Consider the following 20,016-nt stretch of genomic DNA (forward strand, 5'->3'; position numbering starts at 1 on the left):
GTTGATTGCTTATTCCATTACTTCACACAGAAAGGAAGCACTGTGGTAATGCATAGAAATTAATGAATTTATTTCCTGAGGTGTAGCTAGACCTCACCACATCACAGGTAGGCACAGAACAAAACTATGTTTCCATTTAAAGAACCAGAATTGAATTCTCAAATACTAAAGAGGTTTGTAATGGAAGGTAAATGAAAGAAATGGTGGCTTAACTTTCTGGCTTTTTCCACAGTATCTGGGTTATCTCCATTTTAAATGTTGCCAGGATTGAAGGTTTTCCTTGAGCATGTCACTATTTTCCAAAGTAGATGGCAGTGTTATTATGCACCGTATCAACAACCGTATCCATTGCTGAAATTAAATATATTGTATTATTTGGTCGAATAGTAGTTTTTTTTGTCCCAACTTTATTGATACTGTTATGGTCAATCATCTTCTGAACTTTTGATCTTTGTCATCTCACCCATTCTTCACCTTTCCTGAATCCCTACATTGGTGAAATTGTTACTCTGTGTACTTCCCTTGCTCGAATACATTCCTCTCAAAGCTTTGGAGCTCCTCAACTCCCTATATCCCCTCTTCTTACTGCATTCTCCATTCTTTTAAAAAGAAAATCTTGAGCCAAATTTATTGTTTTTCACCAGGGTAGGTTTAGTCACAGGATGCATTGAGTTGGTTGAGCGAGGACCATGCACCTTCCTGACCTGTGGCCAACTGAGGGCCTTCAGTGGCCATTAGTTTAGATTAGATTAGATTACTTACAGTGTGGAAACAGGCCCTTCGGCCCAACAAGTCCACACCGACCCGCCGAAGCGCAACCCACCCATACCCCTACATTTACCCCTTACCTAACACTACGGGCAATTTAGCATGGCCAATTCACCTGACCCGCACATCTTTGTACTGTGGGAGGAAACCCACGCAGACATGGGGAGAATGTGCAAACTCCACACAGTCAGTCACCTGAGTCGGGAGTTGAACCTGGGTCTCAGGCACTGTGAGGCAGCAGTGCTAACCACTGTGCCACCGTGCCACCCACTTAAGGGCTTCATCCCACCACTCCTGATGTGAAAAATGCAACTGGCAGTGAACTCAACATATAGAGAGTATTACAGTCAGACTGGTGTGGGATTTGTTTCGTGGACCCGTTAGGGAACGGCAAGTGAGGGTGTGAGGGGCTGTCCTCATCCAGTGTCACAGTGCCTGATTGATGGAGCCAGTCTCAGGAAGGAGAAGGTCTACTGAGAGCCAACTCCTGCCTTTGCTGCTGATCCCATGATCCCAATCCCTCATCTGCCATCATCCACCTGGGGCCTGGAAACAGCAATGATCCTACACCTCTGGTGGGTGTCACACCACTCCTGTTGTTGGGCAGCACCTCTGCCCACAGAGCCACTAATCCCAGGGAAGATCGTTCAATCTCCAATAAAGTGCCTGAAAAATTCAACCGGGGGAAATTGAGGGCTGCAGATGCTGGAGATGAGTCGAAGAGTGTGATGCTGGAAAAGCATAGCTGGTCAGGCAGCATCTGAGGAGCAGGAAGATAAAGAGCTTATGCTCGAAACATCGACTCTCCTACTCCTCAGATGATGCCTAACTGGCTGTGCTTTTTCAGCACCACACTCTTAGACTTAATTCAACCTTCCCTAAAAAGGGAATGAGATGTTGCCAGCTCTCCAGCAGGCAACATTCCCTTCACCTTCATTAAATACCACCCTGGCTTCACCATAACCTGGAAATTATTTTTGTTTTCCTCGACTTCAATTATTTCCACAACACCTGTTTAACATGCCTGTCAAATTTTAAAGTTCCATCCAAAGGGTTTGTACAATAATATATTCTATTGTAAGCCTTAAGCTATATCCACTTATTTCATTGAACTCATTACAACTACCCAGCACTGTGGGTATTACTTAACTTCCTTTGTTAGCTTCAATATCTTCCCATTCAAGCTGCAGAAAATGAGATCTTTCGTTTTGCAGGTATTCGCTGTGTTTGGGGTGATCATATTTAGTACTGAAGTTCCAGAATCATTTGGGAGTTTGGAGAAAGCTATGTTCTCGCTGTTCATCTGCATCACACAAGATGGATGGGTGCAAATTTATGAACAATTTGTGTAAGTCTGTTCTTCTCCAGACACATTCCAGACTTGTTTGTTTTTTCACTTTGGAGCACAAGATTAATTGTAAGAACAGTTTTAGAAGAACAAAGGAAGCAGTTACATATAGATGTATTATGTGCAAATCTTTCTCCAAGTTATGTACTCTATTGATTTGCAAATATATTGCAAAGTGAGAATCTAACATGGATGACAATTCAAAGAATCCCAGCCTTTCATTGTAGGCTCCAGCCCAAGGACATTATTAGCATAATCTCATTAATCTTCTACAAAATAAGGATTTATAATTATCACTTGCCTTGCTTTCCTCTGAGCTGAGCTGAGCTGAGCTGAACCAGTTCCAATCAGCCCAAGCCAGTGGCTAGGGCTCAGGCTACTTCAGTTTACAAGCTGCTGTTTTTATATGTGAGAAGCCCATGGCCAATAATGCATCATCAGAAGTCCTTCCAGTGAAGTACAGGTATTTTTAATCAGCCTGTTCAGGGATGTTATGACACACCTCTGGAGCAGTGGGACTTGAAACTGGGTCTTCTAGTCTAGAGGTAGACAATAGACAATAGGTGCAGGAGTAGGCCATTCAGCCCTTCGAGCCTGCACCGCCATTCAATATGATCATGGCTGATCATTCCTAATTAGTATCCCCTTCCTGCCTTATCTCAATAACTCTTGATTCCACTATCTTTGAGAGCTCTATCCAACTCTTTCTTAAACGAATCCAGAGACTGGGCCTCCACTGCCCTCTGGGGCAGAGCATTCCACACAGCCACCACTCTCTGCGTGAAGAAGTTTCTCCTCATCTCTGTCCTAAATGGTCTACCCCGTATTTTTAAGCTGTATCCTCTGGTTCGGCACTCACCCATCCGCGGAAACATGTTTCCTGCTGCCAGTGTGTCCAATCCTTTCATAATCTTATGTCTCAATCAGATCCCCTCTCAGTCTTCTAAACTCAAGGGGATACAAGCCCAGTCACTTCAGTCTTTCAGTGTAAGGCAATCCCGCCATTCCAGGAATTGACCTCGTGAACCTACGCTGCACTCCCTCAATAGCCAGAATGTCTTTCCTCAAATTTGGAGACCAGAACAGCACACAGTACTCCAGGTGTGGTCTCACCAGGGCCCTGTACAGCTGCAGAAGCACCTCTTTGCTTCTATGTTCAATTTCTCTTGTTATGAAGGCCAGCATGCTATTAGCCTTCTTCGCTACCTGCCGTACCTGCATGCTTACCTTCATTGACTGGTGTACAAGAACACCCAGATCTCTCTGTACTGCCCCTTTACCTAAATTGACTCCATTGAGGTAGTAATCTGCCTTCCTGTTCTTGCCACCAAAGTGGATAACCGTAGATTTATCCACATTAAACTGCATCTGCCATACATCTGCCCACTCACCTAACTTGTCCAGGTCACCCTGTAATCTCCTAACATCCTCATCACATTTCACCCTACCACCCAGCTTAGTATCATCAGCAAATTTGCTAATGTTATTGCTGATAACATCTTCTATATCATTAACATATATTGTAAAAAGCTGCGGTCCCAGCACTGATCACTGCGGTACTCCACTGGTCACTGCCTGCCATTCCGAAATGGAGCCGTTTACCACTACCCTTTGTTTCCTATCAGCCAACCAATTTTCAATCCAATCTAGTACTTTGCCCCCAATACCATGCGCCCTAATTTTACTCACTAACCTCCTGTGTGGGATTTTATCAAAAGCTTTCTGAAAGTCCAGTTACGCTACATCTACTGGATCTCCCTCGTCCATCTTCAGAGTTACATCCTCAAAAAAATTCAAGAAGATTAGTCAAGCATGATTTCCCCTTCATAAATCCATGCTGACTCTGTCCTATCCTGTTACTACTATCCAGATGTGCCGTAATTTAATCCTTTATAATAGACTCCAGCATCTTTCCCAACACGGAGGTCAGACTAACTGGTCTATAATTTCCTGCTTTCTCTCTCCCACCTTTCTTAAAAAGTGGTATAACATTAGCCACCTTCCATTCCTCAGGAACCGACCCCGAATCTATTGAACTCTAGAAAATAATCACCAACGCATCCACGGTTTCCCGAGCCACCTCCTTCAGTACCCTGGGATGTAGACCATCAGGCCCCGGAGACTTATCAACCTTCAGACCTAACAGTCTCTCCAACACCAAATCCTGGCAAATATAGATTCCCTTAAGTTCAGGTTCTTCAGCCACTGTTACCTCAGGGAGATTGCTTGTGTCTTCCCCAGTGAACACAGATCTGAAGTACCCATTTAATTCTTCTGCCATTTCTTTGTTCCCTGTAATATATTCCCCTGTTTCTGTCTTCAAGGGCCCAATTTTAGTCCTAACCATTTTTTTTGCCTTGCACATACTTAAAAAAGCTTTTACTATCCTCCTTTATATTATTGGCAGTTTACCTTCATACCTCATTTTTCCTCTGCGTATTTCCTTCTTAGTAAACCTCTGTTGCTCTTTAAAAGCTTCCCAGTCCTCAGTTTTCCCACTTATCTTTGCTATGTTATACTTTTTCTCTTTTAACTTTATATGTTTCTTAACTTCCCTCGTCGGCCATGGCTGCCCATGCCTCCTCCTGGGATCTTTCTTCCTTTTAGGAATGAACCGATCCTGCAACTTCTGCATTATACACAGAAATATCCACCATTGTTCCTCCACGGTCATCCCTGCTAAGGTATTGCATCATTGAACTTTGGCCAGCTCCTCCCTCATAGCTCCATAGTTCCCTTTATTCAACAGAAGTACTGTCACTTCCAACTGTACCCTCTCCCCCTCAAATTGCAGATTGAAGCTTAATGTATTATGGTCACTACTTCCCAATGGCTCCTTCACTTCGAGGTCTCTGACCAATTCTGGTTCGATGCACAATACCAGATCCAGAATTGCCTTCTCCCTGGTTGGCTCCAGCACCAGCTGCTCCAAGAATCCATCTCTGAGGCACTCCACAAAGTATCTTTCTTGAGGTCCAATACCATCCTGATTCTCCCAGTCTACCTGCATGTTAAAATCCCCCATAACAACTGTAGTAACATCTTTGCGACAGGCCAATTTCAGCTCCTGATTCATCTTACATCCGACATCCAGACTACTGTTTGGGGGCCTGTAGATGATTCTCAAGAGGGTCTTTTTACCCTTAGTATTTTGCAGCTCTATCCACACTGACTCTGCATCCCCTGACTCTAGTTCCCCCGCGCAAGGAACCGAATATCCTCCCTTACCAACAAGGACACCCCACCCCCTCTGCCCATCAGTCTGTCCTTACGATAGCACATGTCGTCTTGAATATTCATTTCCCAAGCCCTGTCCACTCCCACTGCACCACAAGAGCTTCTTGAAATTGTTCTTTTTTTTTCAAAGTCCACAGAATACTTTACCCAATTTTCTCCATCTTTGTCCTTGAACTATCTGTCATTATGGTGTATTTATCCTATATAAGTGGTTTACAGTTTCTATGTATGGTACTCACATCTACACCTTTTTAACATGAAGTATACTGTGCAAAATTTAGAATTCAGACTAGCCTTTATAGAATTAGCAAATTTAGTTGATTTTTCTAGTGTTACAGTCTGGAATATATGAAGAGTGGAAATTATTTCATTCCCAAGATGAACTGTGGCCAGAATCTTCTCATTCAACTACATAGACCAAGGACTGATCTGGTCCTTCCAGCAGTTTTGAAAGACTGTCAGACAAACTATGTAACAGATGCTGCAACACCATACTTAAGTGTCCTGTTTATGACAACTCCCAACTAAACAGTGCCACTGAGGAAAAGAATGGCACATTTACATTCACAAAACTGTCTTATTTCCAGGGAAAAGGATGGAGCAACAATGTACTGGGGTGCACTGTACCTCTTCATCTTCATCATTGGAGCATCTTTTATCTTTGCAAACATTATGGTTGCCGCAGTGACTTCAAACCTGGAGCAAGCAATGATAGAGCAAGAGGAGAAGAGGCATACTTTGACTGACGATACATCTCTAATGCCTGAGGTATGACTTGAGCCAAGAAGCAAAAATACTTCTGGTGCAGCACTAACATAGAACAGTAGTTCCTAGTGCAGAGCTCTGAGATCAAATTCTATGATTTGGGGTGCTGGTGTTAGACTGAGCTGTACAAAGTTAAAAATCACACGACACCAGGTTATAGTCCAACAGGTTTCATTGGAAGCCCTAGCTTTCGGAGCATTGCTCCTTCATCAGCTAATGCTTCCAAACGAATCAAATTCTATGTATGATTCCTGTGTGAAATATGATTAGCCATCTGTCTTTAGTTTAAAACTGACATACGCACAAAATTTTTTCTAACTTAGTGCTAGGTGCAAACCTTTTTCAAAATAGCAATGTGGATCATAGGAGTGGAAAACAGAAAAAATGTCTAACTGCACAATATGGGACCGAGAAATTCTGATCAGAATCAAAAACTCCATTTCTAACCCTGATTGAAAAACATCAATCTCAAAACTTGCTAAAAACCAATGCATTCTCTCATTTAGATTACTTTTGGGTGTGTAAAGTCAGTGGCTGAAGCACATTGTTGCAAGAAAATTCAGAGGCTTCACCTTGCAAGTTTATTATTGCAATTGAATTTATTCCATTCCTTGTCACTAATATGCTTCACCTTGATGATCTTGCATTGTTATATTATGGTGTAATGCTACAGGAGAGTAGAACAGTATTATTCATGAATTTTATCTTGTTCCTGTCATCAGAAGGGCAGAAGTTGTTAAATGCGACAGTGTGTTCTGCTTCGGTTGAGTCAGTGGCAATCACAGCCAAAGTAAGGTCACTGTTATCCTAGTGAGCCATGGGTTGCTCCTTCAGTACAGAGAAATGACTGGTGATGATTTAACTTGAGGGAGGCCACACTTCAGGTAGGGGAGGAGGTTGAGAAGGAGAGTCCTTCATTGTAACCTCAGCTAGTGTAGGAATTGAACCCACACTACTGCCAATACTCTGCAATGCAAGCCTTCTGTTCAGCCAACTGAGCTAACCAACACTTGAAAATCACAACCCCCCCTGAAATGTAAAGTGCAACATCTGCACAGGTCAAACAGCACTAACAATAGCTATATGAGCAACTATAGGGCTTCCCTAAACAAACTGATCAAGGGACAAAGTAAGCTTCACCAAAAAAAAAGCCGATTGGAACTCCAGTCAACCAAGAAGGATTATAGTGGTTGGTATGTTATGTGACTACTTCAGGCATGCTCTTATTTGAATAGTAACAGTCTGGGTGCAAAATCAAAAATTTGTCCCCTTTGATATAGAAATCTTTTAATGTACGTATATTTTTTATCAAGATTTTGAGATCATTTTAAATTAATCACTAAAATTATTATTGTTGAAAGAGAAGCTATATTTGCATGTTTAGATGGAATGTAATAGTTGTTTCAATTGCCTCATTCGCATATGGTGGGAGGTGACTGATCAGAATGAGACAGCTCAGGGCTCTTGAATAGTGAGGTGTTATTTCTGCGGATATTAACAGATATTATCAGTGGTCTTTGACAATTTCTCAGCTCAGGATGTTCACCTGTTTACAGAAACAGATGATTGCTAAACCACCAATACCTTTGAGTTTTCTGTTGGCAGATATTTCGGTTTTATGTTTTGACTGTTGATTGACAGTTGCTGAAAATGTGTTGCTGGTTAAAGCACAGCAGGTCAGGCAGCATCCAAGGAACAGGAAATTCGACATTTCAGGCCAGAGCCCTTCATCCGAGCCAGAGCTCTCCTCATTTCTGATGAAGGGCTCTGGCCCGAAACGTCGAATTTCCTATTCCTTGGATGCTGCCTGACCTGCTGTGCTTTAACCAGCAACACATTTTCAGCTCTGATCTCCAGCATCTGCAGACCTCACTTTTTACCTGTTGATTGACACTCAGAGAAATATGCATCATTTGTCCAATTTAGAGTTAGTTATCTTTTCAAGCTAACCACCTTGTCAGTGTTCTGGGCTGCTAACATTGGCTCAGCCTTAGTGTTATTAAGGTTAATAAAACATGGCTTCTTTTATTAGTTTACAATCAGGAATTAAATTTCAGTTTGTAATTTTAATGAATTGGCAGTTATTTTACTGTTTAACTTGTCATGTAATAATCTTTACTCAAATATTATGGTCAAAGCCATGTCGTCGGAAAGCAATTTATCTTCCAAAGTCTGAGAAGACATCAGACAGCTGACAAAGATCCCAGTGAGCAAGTTACATTTCAGCTCCTGAGCACTGCAGTGTTACTAGATATTGCATCTATACAGGCAAATTGCATTTCATAGGGAGCAATCAATCATTTATATAACAATTATTTGTACTAAGAGTAAGAAAATTAACACGATTTAAAATGGTAACTTAGTTATTTTTCAGAAAAAAAATCAATTTCTGTTTCTAGTTACCAACCACAGCTTTTATTATAAAGTAATTATTAACATCATAAATTATAGAATAAGATACACACTTCTGAATTTAGCATTTAAATCCACCTCAGTGAGTACATATTTCAGGGGACACAAGGCCTAGTGATACGATCACTGGACTGTTAGTCCAGAGGCCTAAGTAATGTTCTGGATTTGAATTGCACCATAGCAGATGGTGGGATTTGAATTGAATAAAAATCTGGAATGAAGAGTCTAGTGATCTCCATGAATCCATTGTCAATTGTTGGGGAAATACCTGTCTTGTTCACTTATGTCCTTTAAGGGAAGGACATGCTGACTCCTGAATTGCCATCTGGGCATTTAGGAATGGGCAATAAATGCTGGCCTAGCCAGTGATGCCCTGATCCCATGAATGAATAAAAAATGATGGGAATATATTCAAGCCCCAACACACCTAGGGTCATCATGAAAATTAAAGATTTCACAAAGTTACTCAATGTCCCCAGTTTTCTTGTTAGATAAACTCCAAGATTTGGTAGTTTACAAGAGTCTTCTTATTACAAAGAAATCTATTTTAATGGTAGGCAAATAAACCTCTTAATTATCAACATTTAAGTCTACTAGCCGAACCTGTAATCCCCTTCTTAAAACCTTATGATCACATATTACAACCGAAAAGCATGGATGCTGTAGATTGTGGGAAAAATACTGGTGGAAGGCAATTCAGTAGCACCAGTCTACAGGATTCGACAAGGTATCTTATTGTTTTCTCCACAATCTTCAGGTTTCTTATTCTTTCCAAGTTCTTCCATTTCTTTCCTGCAGACATAGGGCTATTTGCATACTCATTCAGTGTTTCAGTCACTGGTTAGAAGCAACAGCTTATAGTCAGTGGAAGAAGTAATCTTCCACATCATGGTTACTTCACTGCAGGGAAAAGGTGATGCTGACTTCTGCAGTATGGAGACGTCTACCGCTGTATTGTTAACTCGCTCTCTGTTCATCTGTCCAGGAGCTATTCCGAGTGTTATCATATAATAACCCCTGGCCTCCACAATTGTTCCTGATTGTATAAACCAATCAATACTGTCTCTGGGAGAAGCACATGCTCATGGTGCTCTTGGCCATCCTCCCACACTGCTTAAACAAAGCAATACTGTAAATACAACGCAAAATGAGTTCCAGTAAACTGTTTTTAAAAGTGCAGCAACTCCTTCAACAGCTCTTGCTTTAAAGTAGTCCTTTTCCCATTTTTGGTCCAAGATTTTAAAAAATAAAAAGGGATTACAAATTTCATGGTAAGTCATCTATCATGTAATTGATAGAATTTGTTGATATAAATTATTAACCCAGGTTTCATTTTTGCCTGTACATCTTACTTTAATTTTAGATTTATCCTAGAGGTAAACGTCCCTTTAATACTATGCTGTGAAATTCTTTATTTCAGTTGAAAGATGAGGGCGAATCAGGGCCTAGGATGCGCTTGATCCATGTACAAGACTGTATCAGGCAGATCATCATGGCTCACAAACAGCAACCAATGAAGTACAGCTCTCTGGAAAATCTCAATCTCACAACATACGAGGAATTCTGTCTAGTGCTTGAAGCTATCCAGAGGAACATCATGCACTATAAGCAGATTCGCCTTGAGCTCAATAGGTGGATACTACTTCTGTGGTTTATAACATGTAATGCAAGCAGCTTCACTCTGACCCAATGGAGCATGAGTTGCTTTGCTCGCTCCAACTGAGAGCATCGTTTACTTTCAGTTTGGTCAACCACAGTGAAAATTAGATTGGACCTTCGCTCCCATGTATGTAGTGTGGTTCCAGGATAGAGTCAGGCCTGCTGCACTACAGATGTGCAAATAGCCACAAGGATTGTTGAGTGCTGAAGGATCTGTTTAAAAGGCATCATGGTTTGAACATTTTCTATTAAGTTTTAACCCACCCCACCCACTTTGAATGCAACCTTCATGACCCCATGCCAGCTCATGCTCACCCTTTACCCAGCCCTTGGGCCCTTATAGTCCCAAATGAACATAATATCAACTTTGCCAACCTGCTCAGTACCCCTAGTCCTTAAACTCATCTTTTCAACTCATCCAACGTCCATCATGAACTGAACTCAGAAGGCATGTTGTAGTTGAATAAAATAAAGGTCTAAATATCTATTAAAGCCTTCACCATGTTTAAAAAAAGTTTCCATTCATGAAAACCTATTCAAACTTTTAAATGTCCTTGCGTTATTAAGCCCTCATTAAAAAAAACTATTCATTACTGCACATCAGAGACTACTAATCTCTAAATAATCTTTTTGAGCTGTTAATAAAAGTGAATTTATGACCTGCTGCTGAGATAATTATAGCTTGTGAGAAACTGCCAGGCATTCATGATATAATGATAGCCCTTGGAGTAGTGTGAACAAACAGCAGCTTAACTAGCAGAACAAAGTTTTATGCAGTATCACAGGCATGCTGTTTCCATTTTCAAAGGTTCTGTGTTTAAATAACTTCACATCATGACAGTTTTATAGATCTTGTCAGTCGTCCAAGAAATAATGTTAACTGTAAAAGTCCTTGTCTCCCACTCTGTGGGTTTAAGCTCTTGCTACCGCATAAAATGATTTGAACTCTTGTAAATTCAAATGGCCCTGCTGAGTTCAAGTTTCCTTAATGTGAGTCACACTATGCTCCCTTCCCCAATCAGCCAGAATTGAATGTCAGAAATCACAGCATAACTTCGACCCTGAATGCTGCTCACCATTTTTAAGGGCCCATGGAGTGTCTACAGCTTTGTGAAAATCTGGATTTTCACATCACTCTATTCCACCAAGTAAATTGCTCACTGACCCACCACAACCTGGTTACTGTCACTCACTTTTTGCAGTGTCACTGTCATTCTGATCCGCTACTCGGAGTTACATCATTTGAGTTATGGTCAACACCCCCATCCACAGTGTAAGTTATGGGTATTCATTCACCTAACCTCATGTAAATTACTGTTACTCTCTCAACCGTCTCCCCACCCCCATCTCCAGTGTGAATTACTATCAGTCTGATCCATCACAGTGTATGTTGCTGGCACTGTGACCCACTCAATATGAATTACTGTCGGTCACTTTCACCTACCGTGTAAGTTATATTTACTCTCACTAAGCCATATATTCCTGCAGCATGAATTATAGTCACTGTCCTGATCCTCAGCATGTGTTGCATCTGGTGCATTTAATTATTATTTTGGTTTTTCTATTCAGCATTGTAAAAGAGCTACGTGATATTTTATTTAACCGTGAGCAACAAAAGCAGATTATGCATCATGAGAAAAGGATACTGGATGTGACTGAGGCTCTACTCACCAATGATATGCCAACATTCAAAAAGAAGGAAATGCTCAGCAATTTGTTGGTAATGGAAAAGGTAAAAATCTTAGCATTATGCAGTGCCTGTTACTTGTAGACCCCACAGAATTCTTTAGTCATGTGCTTGATTCACCTTGCTGGCAGCTGTTGTTTTATTGTTTGTATTTTCTTATTTGCACCTTAAGTAATTCGACAAGTTCAGGCCAAACTGGGCCGAGCAGCCAACAGGTTGTCATTTGTAATCTATGTTTTATATTATAGAGACTAAGCTGGACTATCAACTTATATAATGTGACTACTATTGCACTTTAGAATAATTTGCAGTGAATTACTCAGCACCTGACTCCCTAATGCCTTTCTATCCTCTATAAGGCACAAGACAGGACTGTAATACGGTCCATATGGCTGATTGGTTTAGCAGCAACAGGTCATAAGGTGTTTGGAACTATCCAAAACAAAGCAGTCATTTGATGTTTTTGTGATTTTTTTTCCCCATCACACTTAAACTCTTAAAAAGTGTTTGGTTTAATTAGCCTCTCATCCATGAAGTTAACCTTCTGGCACCTGCCCACCTTGCATTCAGTATAGGTATTTTTAATCAATTTGTTCAAGTGTGTTATGACATGTTACTGGGGCAGCTGGATCTTCTGACACAGTGAACACGACTACTGTGAGAAAGTGAGGATTGCACATGCCGGAGATCAGAATATGGGGTGCTGAAAAAGCACAACCGGTCCGCCAGCATCTGACGAGCAGGAGAATCAATATTTCGAGCATAAACTCTTCATCAGGAATGAGGTCCCACTTCTGATGAAGAGCTAATGCTCGAAATGTCAATTCTCCTGCTGCTCAGATGCTGCCTAACCGGCTGTGTTTCTCCAGCGGCATACTCTTAACTCTACTACTGTGACACAGTTATTCTTTCATGAGATGACGGTATCACTCATCAGTCTGGCATTTATTGCGTATGCCTAATTGTTCTTTAACTGAATGGCCACTAAACAGTCAACCACATTGATTGGCTTCAGTTTGTACTAACCACAGGCTGCACTGCAACTACACATGAAGTATTTTTCAATAGAATCTCCCAAACCCACAACCTTAGATGATGGCAGCAGATGCATAGTGGAATACTATCACATCCAAGTCAGACATCTAATTTAGATATATATCACATTACGTAATTGTTACTGGAATAAATCCTGAAATTTCCTACCATCAGCATTGTGAGAGCACTTTACAACATGGACCATTGTGGTTCAAGAAAGCACATCACCACCTTTTCAAGGCAACTAGGAAACAGCAAAAATACCAGTCTTGCTAGCAAAGCCCACATCCTGAAAAATAATTTTAAAAATAAGTTAAACTCTAAATTGGCATGTTTGGAAAATAAGTCTTGACTTGCATATTTGCAGAAGTTTGACACAGAATCCTCTGAAACATTGGGATTTGAGGTCTTGCCTATTAAGTTTGCTGCTTCGAGTTGAAGTGAAAATCTAACAGAACCTTCTGAAAATTTGGAACTATCTTTTGTTGAGATTCTAAAACAATACAGATGAGGAAATATTAAGGATTCTTGGGTCTGTTTGATGATTTGGAGGTGCCGTGTGGACTGGGATGGACAAAGTTGTGTGATTTTTTTTTAACTGGATCTATTTGAAGAAGAGTAGAGGGTTGCCTGATTTCTTAGCTAATATTCTTCCCTCAGCCATTATGAGCAAAAGAACCTATTAAGTGGCCATTTTCACTGTTGTTTATTAGATCCTATTGTCCACAGAGAATCCCATATGATAGCTATATGCTTGTAAGTGATCCTTGTTTAAAGCATTTTTAGCATAACACCAGAAATAAGGTGCAACTCAAATATACAAGTATCTGCCCATCAACATGATAGTACTCTGTGTTGATATCCATGTCATATGTATGACACTTGTATGTCCAACGGATGCAGGTCCTGACCTCCAGTCCTTCCCTTTGGATGAAAAGCTCAATCACTGCATCCTTTTTGTTTGATTACAACCCGGTCTAATTCCCTCTAAACAAACCTCATATTCTTTTCTGTCTTGGGAAGTGATATCAACAGCAACTTACCTCAATGGAATAAGATTAAAAACTGTCAAGGAACTTTAAAGAAGTGTTATCAGACAAAATGTGACAATGAGCTGCATCAAGAAATATAGGAGCAAATTACTTCAGATGCTGGAATATGACTTTTCAAGTCTCGACTCTTCAATGCTGACTTGAAGTGCGGAGGGGGCAGCATTCATGCTTTCATTGGGGGGGGGGGGGGGGTGCGATGGAGTGTAGACTGCTGAGGGTGAAAGGACGGTGATGGCTTACTTTCTCTCCATGGATGCTACCTGACCGGCTGTGATCTCCAGCATTTGTTGTTTTCAGTCAAGAGATATAAGGATAGGTAACCGAAGATTTGGTCAAACATTTAGATTTTAATGTGTTTTTCCTTCAATGTGAGAGGAAGGGGTGGGGATTTTGGAGAAGGAAGGTCCAGAACATCTGCCCAGGAAGCTGGTTAGAAATGTTAAAGTGAAGAAAATTGGAGACTAGAATTAGATTTAATTGTCATGTGTACTCTGAAAAGTTTGCAAGGTTGCCATTTACGGTGCCATCTTAGGTACAAGATACCTAGGTACCAAACTTTGAGTACGAGAATAAAGAAATAAGTTAAAAGTCCAATATTACATTTCTTGTCAGTATAAAGTAGTAAGTAAGAAATGAAGTTAAAAGTTGCAAATTACAGTCCTTCCTTAGCCATGGGTCTGCAGTAGCTCCACACTGGCTATCCCCAAAAGGGCGTGATCTCTCGATCCCTGCACCACCACACTGCCATCTCACCACCAACCACCACCTGGGCTCACCAGTTGCCAGAGTCCCTCTCTGATGCCACTCGGGTCCCCACCCACTTCTGCCTGGGCACACCAAGTGCCCCATGGCTGACAGGCAAAGTCCCTGCTCTGGGCCCTCAGTCTCTGCTGCTGCCTCTGTGACTGAGCTCCCTCCAGAAGGTAACTAGGGAGAAAAATGTATTTTAAAAAAGAGCAGTGGAGCAAAGGTGAGTGTTCTCAAGATATTCAAGAGGCCAGAATGAAAGGAGCGCAAACAAGAGCAGCACAGAGATATCAGAAGGTTTTAAAGTTCGAGTTGCTTCCAGGAATAGAAGGGGGTAAAGCGTGGAAAAATGTTAACATCAAATGAGAATTTTAAAGCCAAGTCATTGCTGGGCTGCGTGACCGTAAGTTGAAAAATGTGGTGCTGGAAAAGCACAGCAGGCCAGGCAGCATCTGAGGAGCAGGAGAATCAACATTTTGGGCATAAGCCCTTCTTCAGGAATGAGGCTGGTGTGGCAAGCAGGCTAAGATAAAAGGTAGGGGGGAGGGAATTTGGGGGAGGGGCGCTGGGAATACAATAGGTGGGAGGAGGTGAGGGTGATAGGCCAAAGGAGTGGGGGCAGAGAGGTCCTGAAGAAGATTGCAGGTCAAGAGGGTGGGGTGCTGAATCCGAGGGTTGGGACTGAGATAAAGGTGGAGTGAGGGGAAATGAGGAAGCTGGCGAAATCTACGTTTATCCCTGGTGGATGGAGGGTTCCTTGGCGGAAGCTCTTACTCCAGGCGTCGTGTGGCCAGAGTCTGGCAATGGAGGAGGCCAAGGACCTGCATGTCATTGGCGGAGTGGGAGGGGGAGCTAAAGTGTTCAGCCACAGGGACGGTTAGGTTGGTTGGTGCGGGTGTCCCAGAGGTGTTCCCTGAAACGTTCCGCAAGTAGGCAGCCTGTCTCCCCAATGTAGAGGAGGCCACATCGGGTGCAATGGATGCAGTAAATGATATGTGTGGAGGTGCAGGTGAATTTGAGATGGATATAAAAGGATCCATTGGGGCCTTGGGGGGAGGTGTGGGCGCAGGTTTTGCACTTCTTGCGGTTGCAGGGGAAGGTGCTGGAAGTGGAGGTTGGGTTGGTGGGGGGTGTGGACCTGACAAGGGAGTTGCGGAAGGAGTGGTCTTTCCTGAATGCTGATAGGGGTGGAGAGGGAAATATATCCTTGGTGGTGGGGTCTGTCTGGCGGTGGCGGAAATGACGGAGGATGATACGATGTATCTGGAGGTTGGTGGGGTGGAAGGTGAGGATCAGTGGGGTTCTGTCCTGGTGGCGATTGGAGGGGCGGGGTACAAGGGCAGAGGTGCGGGAAGTGGAGGAGATGCGGTGGAGAGCGTCGCTGACCATGTTGGAGGGGAAATTGCGGTCTTTGAAGAAGGAGGCCATTTGAGTTGTTCAGTAGTGGAATTGGTCCTTCTGGGAGCAGATGCGACGGAGGCGAAGGAATTGGGAATATGGGATGGCGTTTTTACAGGGGGCAGGGTGGGAGGAGGTATAATCTAGGTAGCTGTGAGAGTTGGTCGGTTTGTAATAAATGTCTGTGTTGAGTCGGTTGCCCGAGATGGATAGAAAAGGAGAGGTCAAAGAAGGGGAGGGAGGAGTTTGAGACGCTCAGACTCCTCCCTCCCCTTCCTAGACACCTCCATTTCTATCCATCTCGGGCGACCGACTCAACACAGACATTTACTACAAACCGACCGACTCCCACAGCTACCTAGATTTCACCATCTCCCACCCTGTCCCCTGTAAAAACACCATCTCATATTCCCAATTCCTCCGCCGCATCTGCTCCCAGGAGGACCAATTCCATTACCGAACAACTCAAATGGCCTCCTTCTTCAACGACCGCAATTTCCCCTCTGACGTGGTTGACGCTCTCCACCGCACCTCCGCCCTTGAACCCTGCCCGTCCAATCGCCTCCAGGACAGAACCCCACTGGTCCTCACCTTCCACCCACCAACCTCCGGATGCATCGTATCATCCTCCGTCATTTCCGCCACCTCCAAACAGACCCCACCACCCCAGGATATATTTCCCTCTTCACCCCTATCAGCATTCAGGAGAGACCATTCCTTCCGCGACTCCCTTGTCAGGTCCACGTCCCCCACCAACCCAACCTCCACTTCCAGCACCTTCCCCTGCAACCAGAAGAAGTGCAAATCTTGGCGTCCATACCTCCCCCCCCCCCCCCCCCCCCCCCCCCGCCCCCAGGCCCCAATGGATGCTTCTTTATCCATCGCGAATTCACCTGCACCTCCACACACATCACTTACTGTATCCGCTGTATACCTGATGTGGTCTCTACATTGGGGAGACAGACTGCCTACTTGCGAAACGTTTCAGGGAACACCTCTGGGACACCCGCACCAACCAACCCAACCGTCCCTGTGGCTGAACACTTTAGCTCCCCCTCCCACTCTGCCAATGACATGCAGGTCCTTGGCCGCCTCCATTGCCAGACCCTGGCCACACGACGCCTGGAGTAAGAGCGCCTCCTCTTCCCCTAGGAATCCTCCAACCACACGGGATAAATGTAGATTTCTCCAGCTTCCTTATTTCCCCTCACCCCACCTTTAACTCAGTCCCAACCCTCAGATTCAGCACCCCACCCTCTTGACCTGCAATCTTCTTCCCGGCCTCTCTGCCCCCACTCCCTCTGACGTATCACCCTCACCCCCTTCCACCTATCCTATTCCCAGCGCCCCTCCCCCCTACCCTTTTATCTCAGTCCGCTTGGCACACCAGCCTCATTCCTGAAGAAGGGCTTATGCCCGAAATGTCGATTCTCCTGCTCCTCGGATGCTGCCTGGCCTGCTGTGTTTTTCCAGCACCACATTTTTCAACTCTGATACTCCAGCATATGCAGTCCTCACTTTCTCCTGCGTTACTGTAAGTTCGAACACAGAACTCGTGGATAAACAAGATTTGGTACAAGGAAGAATGTGAGCAGCACAGCTTGGATGAGTTCAAGTTTACAAAGGAATAATAGGTCAATAGTCTGAAGAATATTAGAATAGATGAATATGCGGCTTGCAAGGACATATTGCAGAAATATTCTGCAGCAAATTGCCCAAAGTAGGGGCAGAGAGTGATCAATGATCTCTTCAATGGCCTGCTTCAGTGATCTTCATTGCTAATTGATTCAATCTTCCTCTGTTACTGACTCAGTATCCACATTTTCAACCTTTGAACCTTGACATCAGTTTCATGATTAAGAGCTTTGAGTCACAAAGCATAGCAGAGGCCCTTCAGTCTATACAATCATCTAAGCTAATCCCACTTTCCAGAACTGAGTCAATAGTCTTGAATAACATGAAATTTCAAGTGTTCATACATATACTTTATAAAGGTTGTGAGGTTTCCTGCCTCTTCTGTCCTTCACCTTTTATAATTATGCTCCTTGTTAGTTAAAAGTTCAATAAGGCAAACCGGTGCTGCTTACCTATCCTTTCTACATCGTTTGAATGAATTTCTTTTATAACCGTACACCATTATTAGATCCCCGAGAAGTTTCTTTTTTATTCTAAAATGTTTAATGTAAATAGATGTCTTGCAGTGTTGACTGGGATTGAATTCCTCTGCCTACATCTAAGCTGACCTTAATTTCTGATTTAATTACTCAAATTCCACTTCTGAATATTGCCGAGGGACAGAAAACTATGCACTAACAGACAACTTCAGCCCATTCTTTGTGTATTTCTCAGATTTAGATTACGTTAAACAAATAAATTGTACATAAATGCATTATCACATCTCAGGATATCGTGACGTTATTTATAGGAACTTAATTATTTTTGGATCTGTAATTATTGTTTATATGTGAATGTGTAGTCTCCAATTTGTGCACATGATCCAATATAATGTCCGGCTTAGCATTTTAGATTTTTGAGTGGATTTTGAACACAAGACCTCCAATTAAGAAGCAAAAGGGCTACCATTCTGCCAATACTGACACCTTTTATGTACATGAGAGCAATGGGATGGAAATAGAGAATAATCTTAATGGTGACCTGCTTCTCACTCTACCTTTCTTTTAACAGCAGGTACGAAGGGTAAACAACAGCAATACGGGCAGCAGTCTATACTCAAGAGCATCAGACATTCCACAGTCTTCATCACACATTATAAGGCATGTGCCTGATAACTAGTTACTAGGCATCAAACTCAATGCACCATTTGTTATACAAACTTGGCACTGCAATGTTGAGGAACAGTTCAATGTCATTATGAAGATATCATTCCCAGGGCAGAAGTGAATGTGGTCTGAGTAGATTGGAAGCATTCATTTGGCTGGAATGTAAAGGTAACTCCAGTCAGGATCTCTTCATAAGGTGATGGATTGCAGGACAGTTGGAATGACTCAAGTTCTTTCCAAGCCCACAAGAGCAGTGCACAAGCCAATGTTCTGTAATGACATCTGGTTCTGATTGTATTGGTCTTTGTCTCCTGTCCTTCCTGAATCATTTTCTTCACAGACACAAAGGAAGGTTAGTTCTGCTATCAAGCTGACAAGAATCTACTAACAGGAACATTGCACTCAGTAGAAATGGAAACTGGGGAAGATGATGTACACATTCCTACTGGTGCCAGCGTCTAGCAGAATCTATGTCATGCTTAAACCCCACCCGTACAGCTGCAGATCAGCTTTTTCTGGCCCAGTTCCCAGGTTTTGGCATCATGCTTTGATAAGCAGAGAGGTGTAAAATTGCACACATGTTGTGTAGTACCAGGTCAAAGTTTCTATCCTGTACTGCACCAAGAGTGCATAATCATGCTTTATTGTAAATCAGATAGATGTGAAAATTAAAAATAGCAACATGTATTTTCAGTCGAATAATAATGTCTTAATTTATGATATGTAATATGAATAAAGGTTTTATTAAGTACTTACAGTGTCCATTGTTTTAATGTAGTCCTCCTGCCAAAAGTGAAATTAATGCTAGTCTTCATTTTCTTGTTGTTCAGCACCAGAGTTATTTTGTTGAACAATGGTTGCCTCTCCTGAAGTTTTTAGCCTTTCCAGAGCTCATTATTTTGGAACCTCGAGCACAGTCCTACATCCATTTAGTGTTAGATCAAAGTTTGTGAGAAGATTTGTAGCTCGGGTGCTCGTTGTTGTGGTTCTGTTCGCCCTGCTGGGAGTTTTTGTTGCAGACGTTTCGTCCCCTTTCTAGGTGATATCCTCAGTGCTTGGGAGCCTCCTGTGAAGCGCTTCTGTGCTGATTCCTCGGCATTTATAGCCACAAAACAACACGACCAGCTA

At 42.7% G+C, this 20,016-nt stretch overlaps 1 protein-coding gene across 1 annotated transcript in view; it reads left to right on the forward strand.

Annotated features, from left to right (window-relative positions):
- Nucleotides 1-19,147, forward strand: part of LOC132830096 (cation channel sperm-associated protein 4-like) — a 47,846-nt gene extending 28,699 nt beyond the window's left edge. Inside the window, exons 3-7 of the mRNA XM_060847568.1 lie at nucleotides 1,983-2,116; nucleotides 5,941-6,121; nucleotides 9,951-10,162; nucleotides 11,759-11,921; nucleotides 18,794-19,147. Coding sequence (XP_060703551.1) covers nucleotides 1,983-2,116; nucleotides 5,941-6,121; nucleotides 9,951-10,162; nucleotides 11,759-11,921; nucleotides 18,794-18,901 — 798 coding nt within the window. The 3' untranslated portion in view covers nucleotides 18,902-19,147. The remainder of the gene's footprint in view (nucleotides 1-1,982; nucleotides 2,117-5,940; nucleotides 6,122-9,950; nucleotides 10,163-11,758; nucleotides 11,922-18,793) is intronic.
- The last annotated feature ends 869 nt before the right edge of the window (nucleotides 19,148-20,016 follow it).

Source organism: Hemiscyllium ocellatum, chromosome 30 (assembly GCF_020745735.1).
Source record: "Hemiscyllium ocellatum isolate sHemOce1 chromosome 30, sHemOce1.pat.X.cur, whole genome shotgun sequence".
NCBI lineage: Eukaryota > Metazoa > Chordata > Chondrichthyes > Orectolobiformes > Hemiscylliidae > Hemiscyllium > Hemiscyllium ocellatum.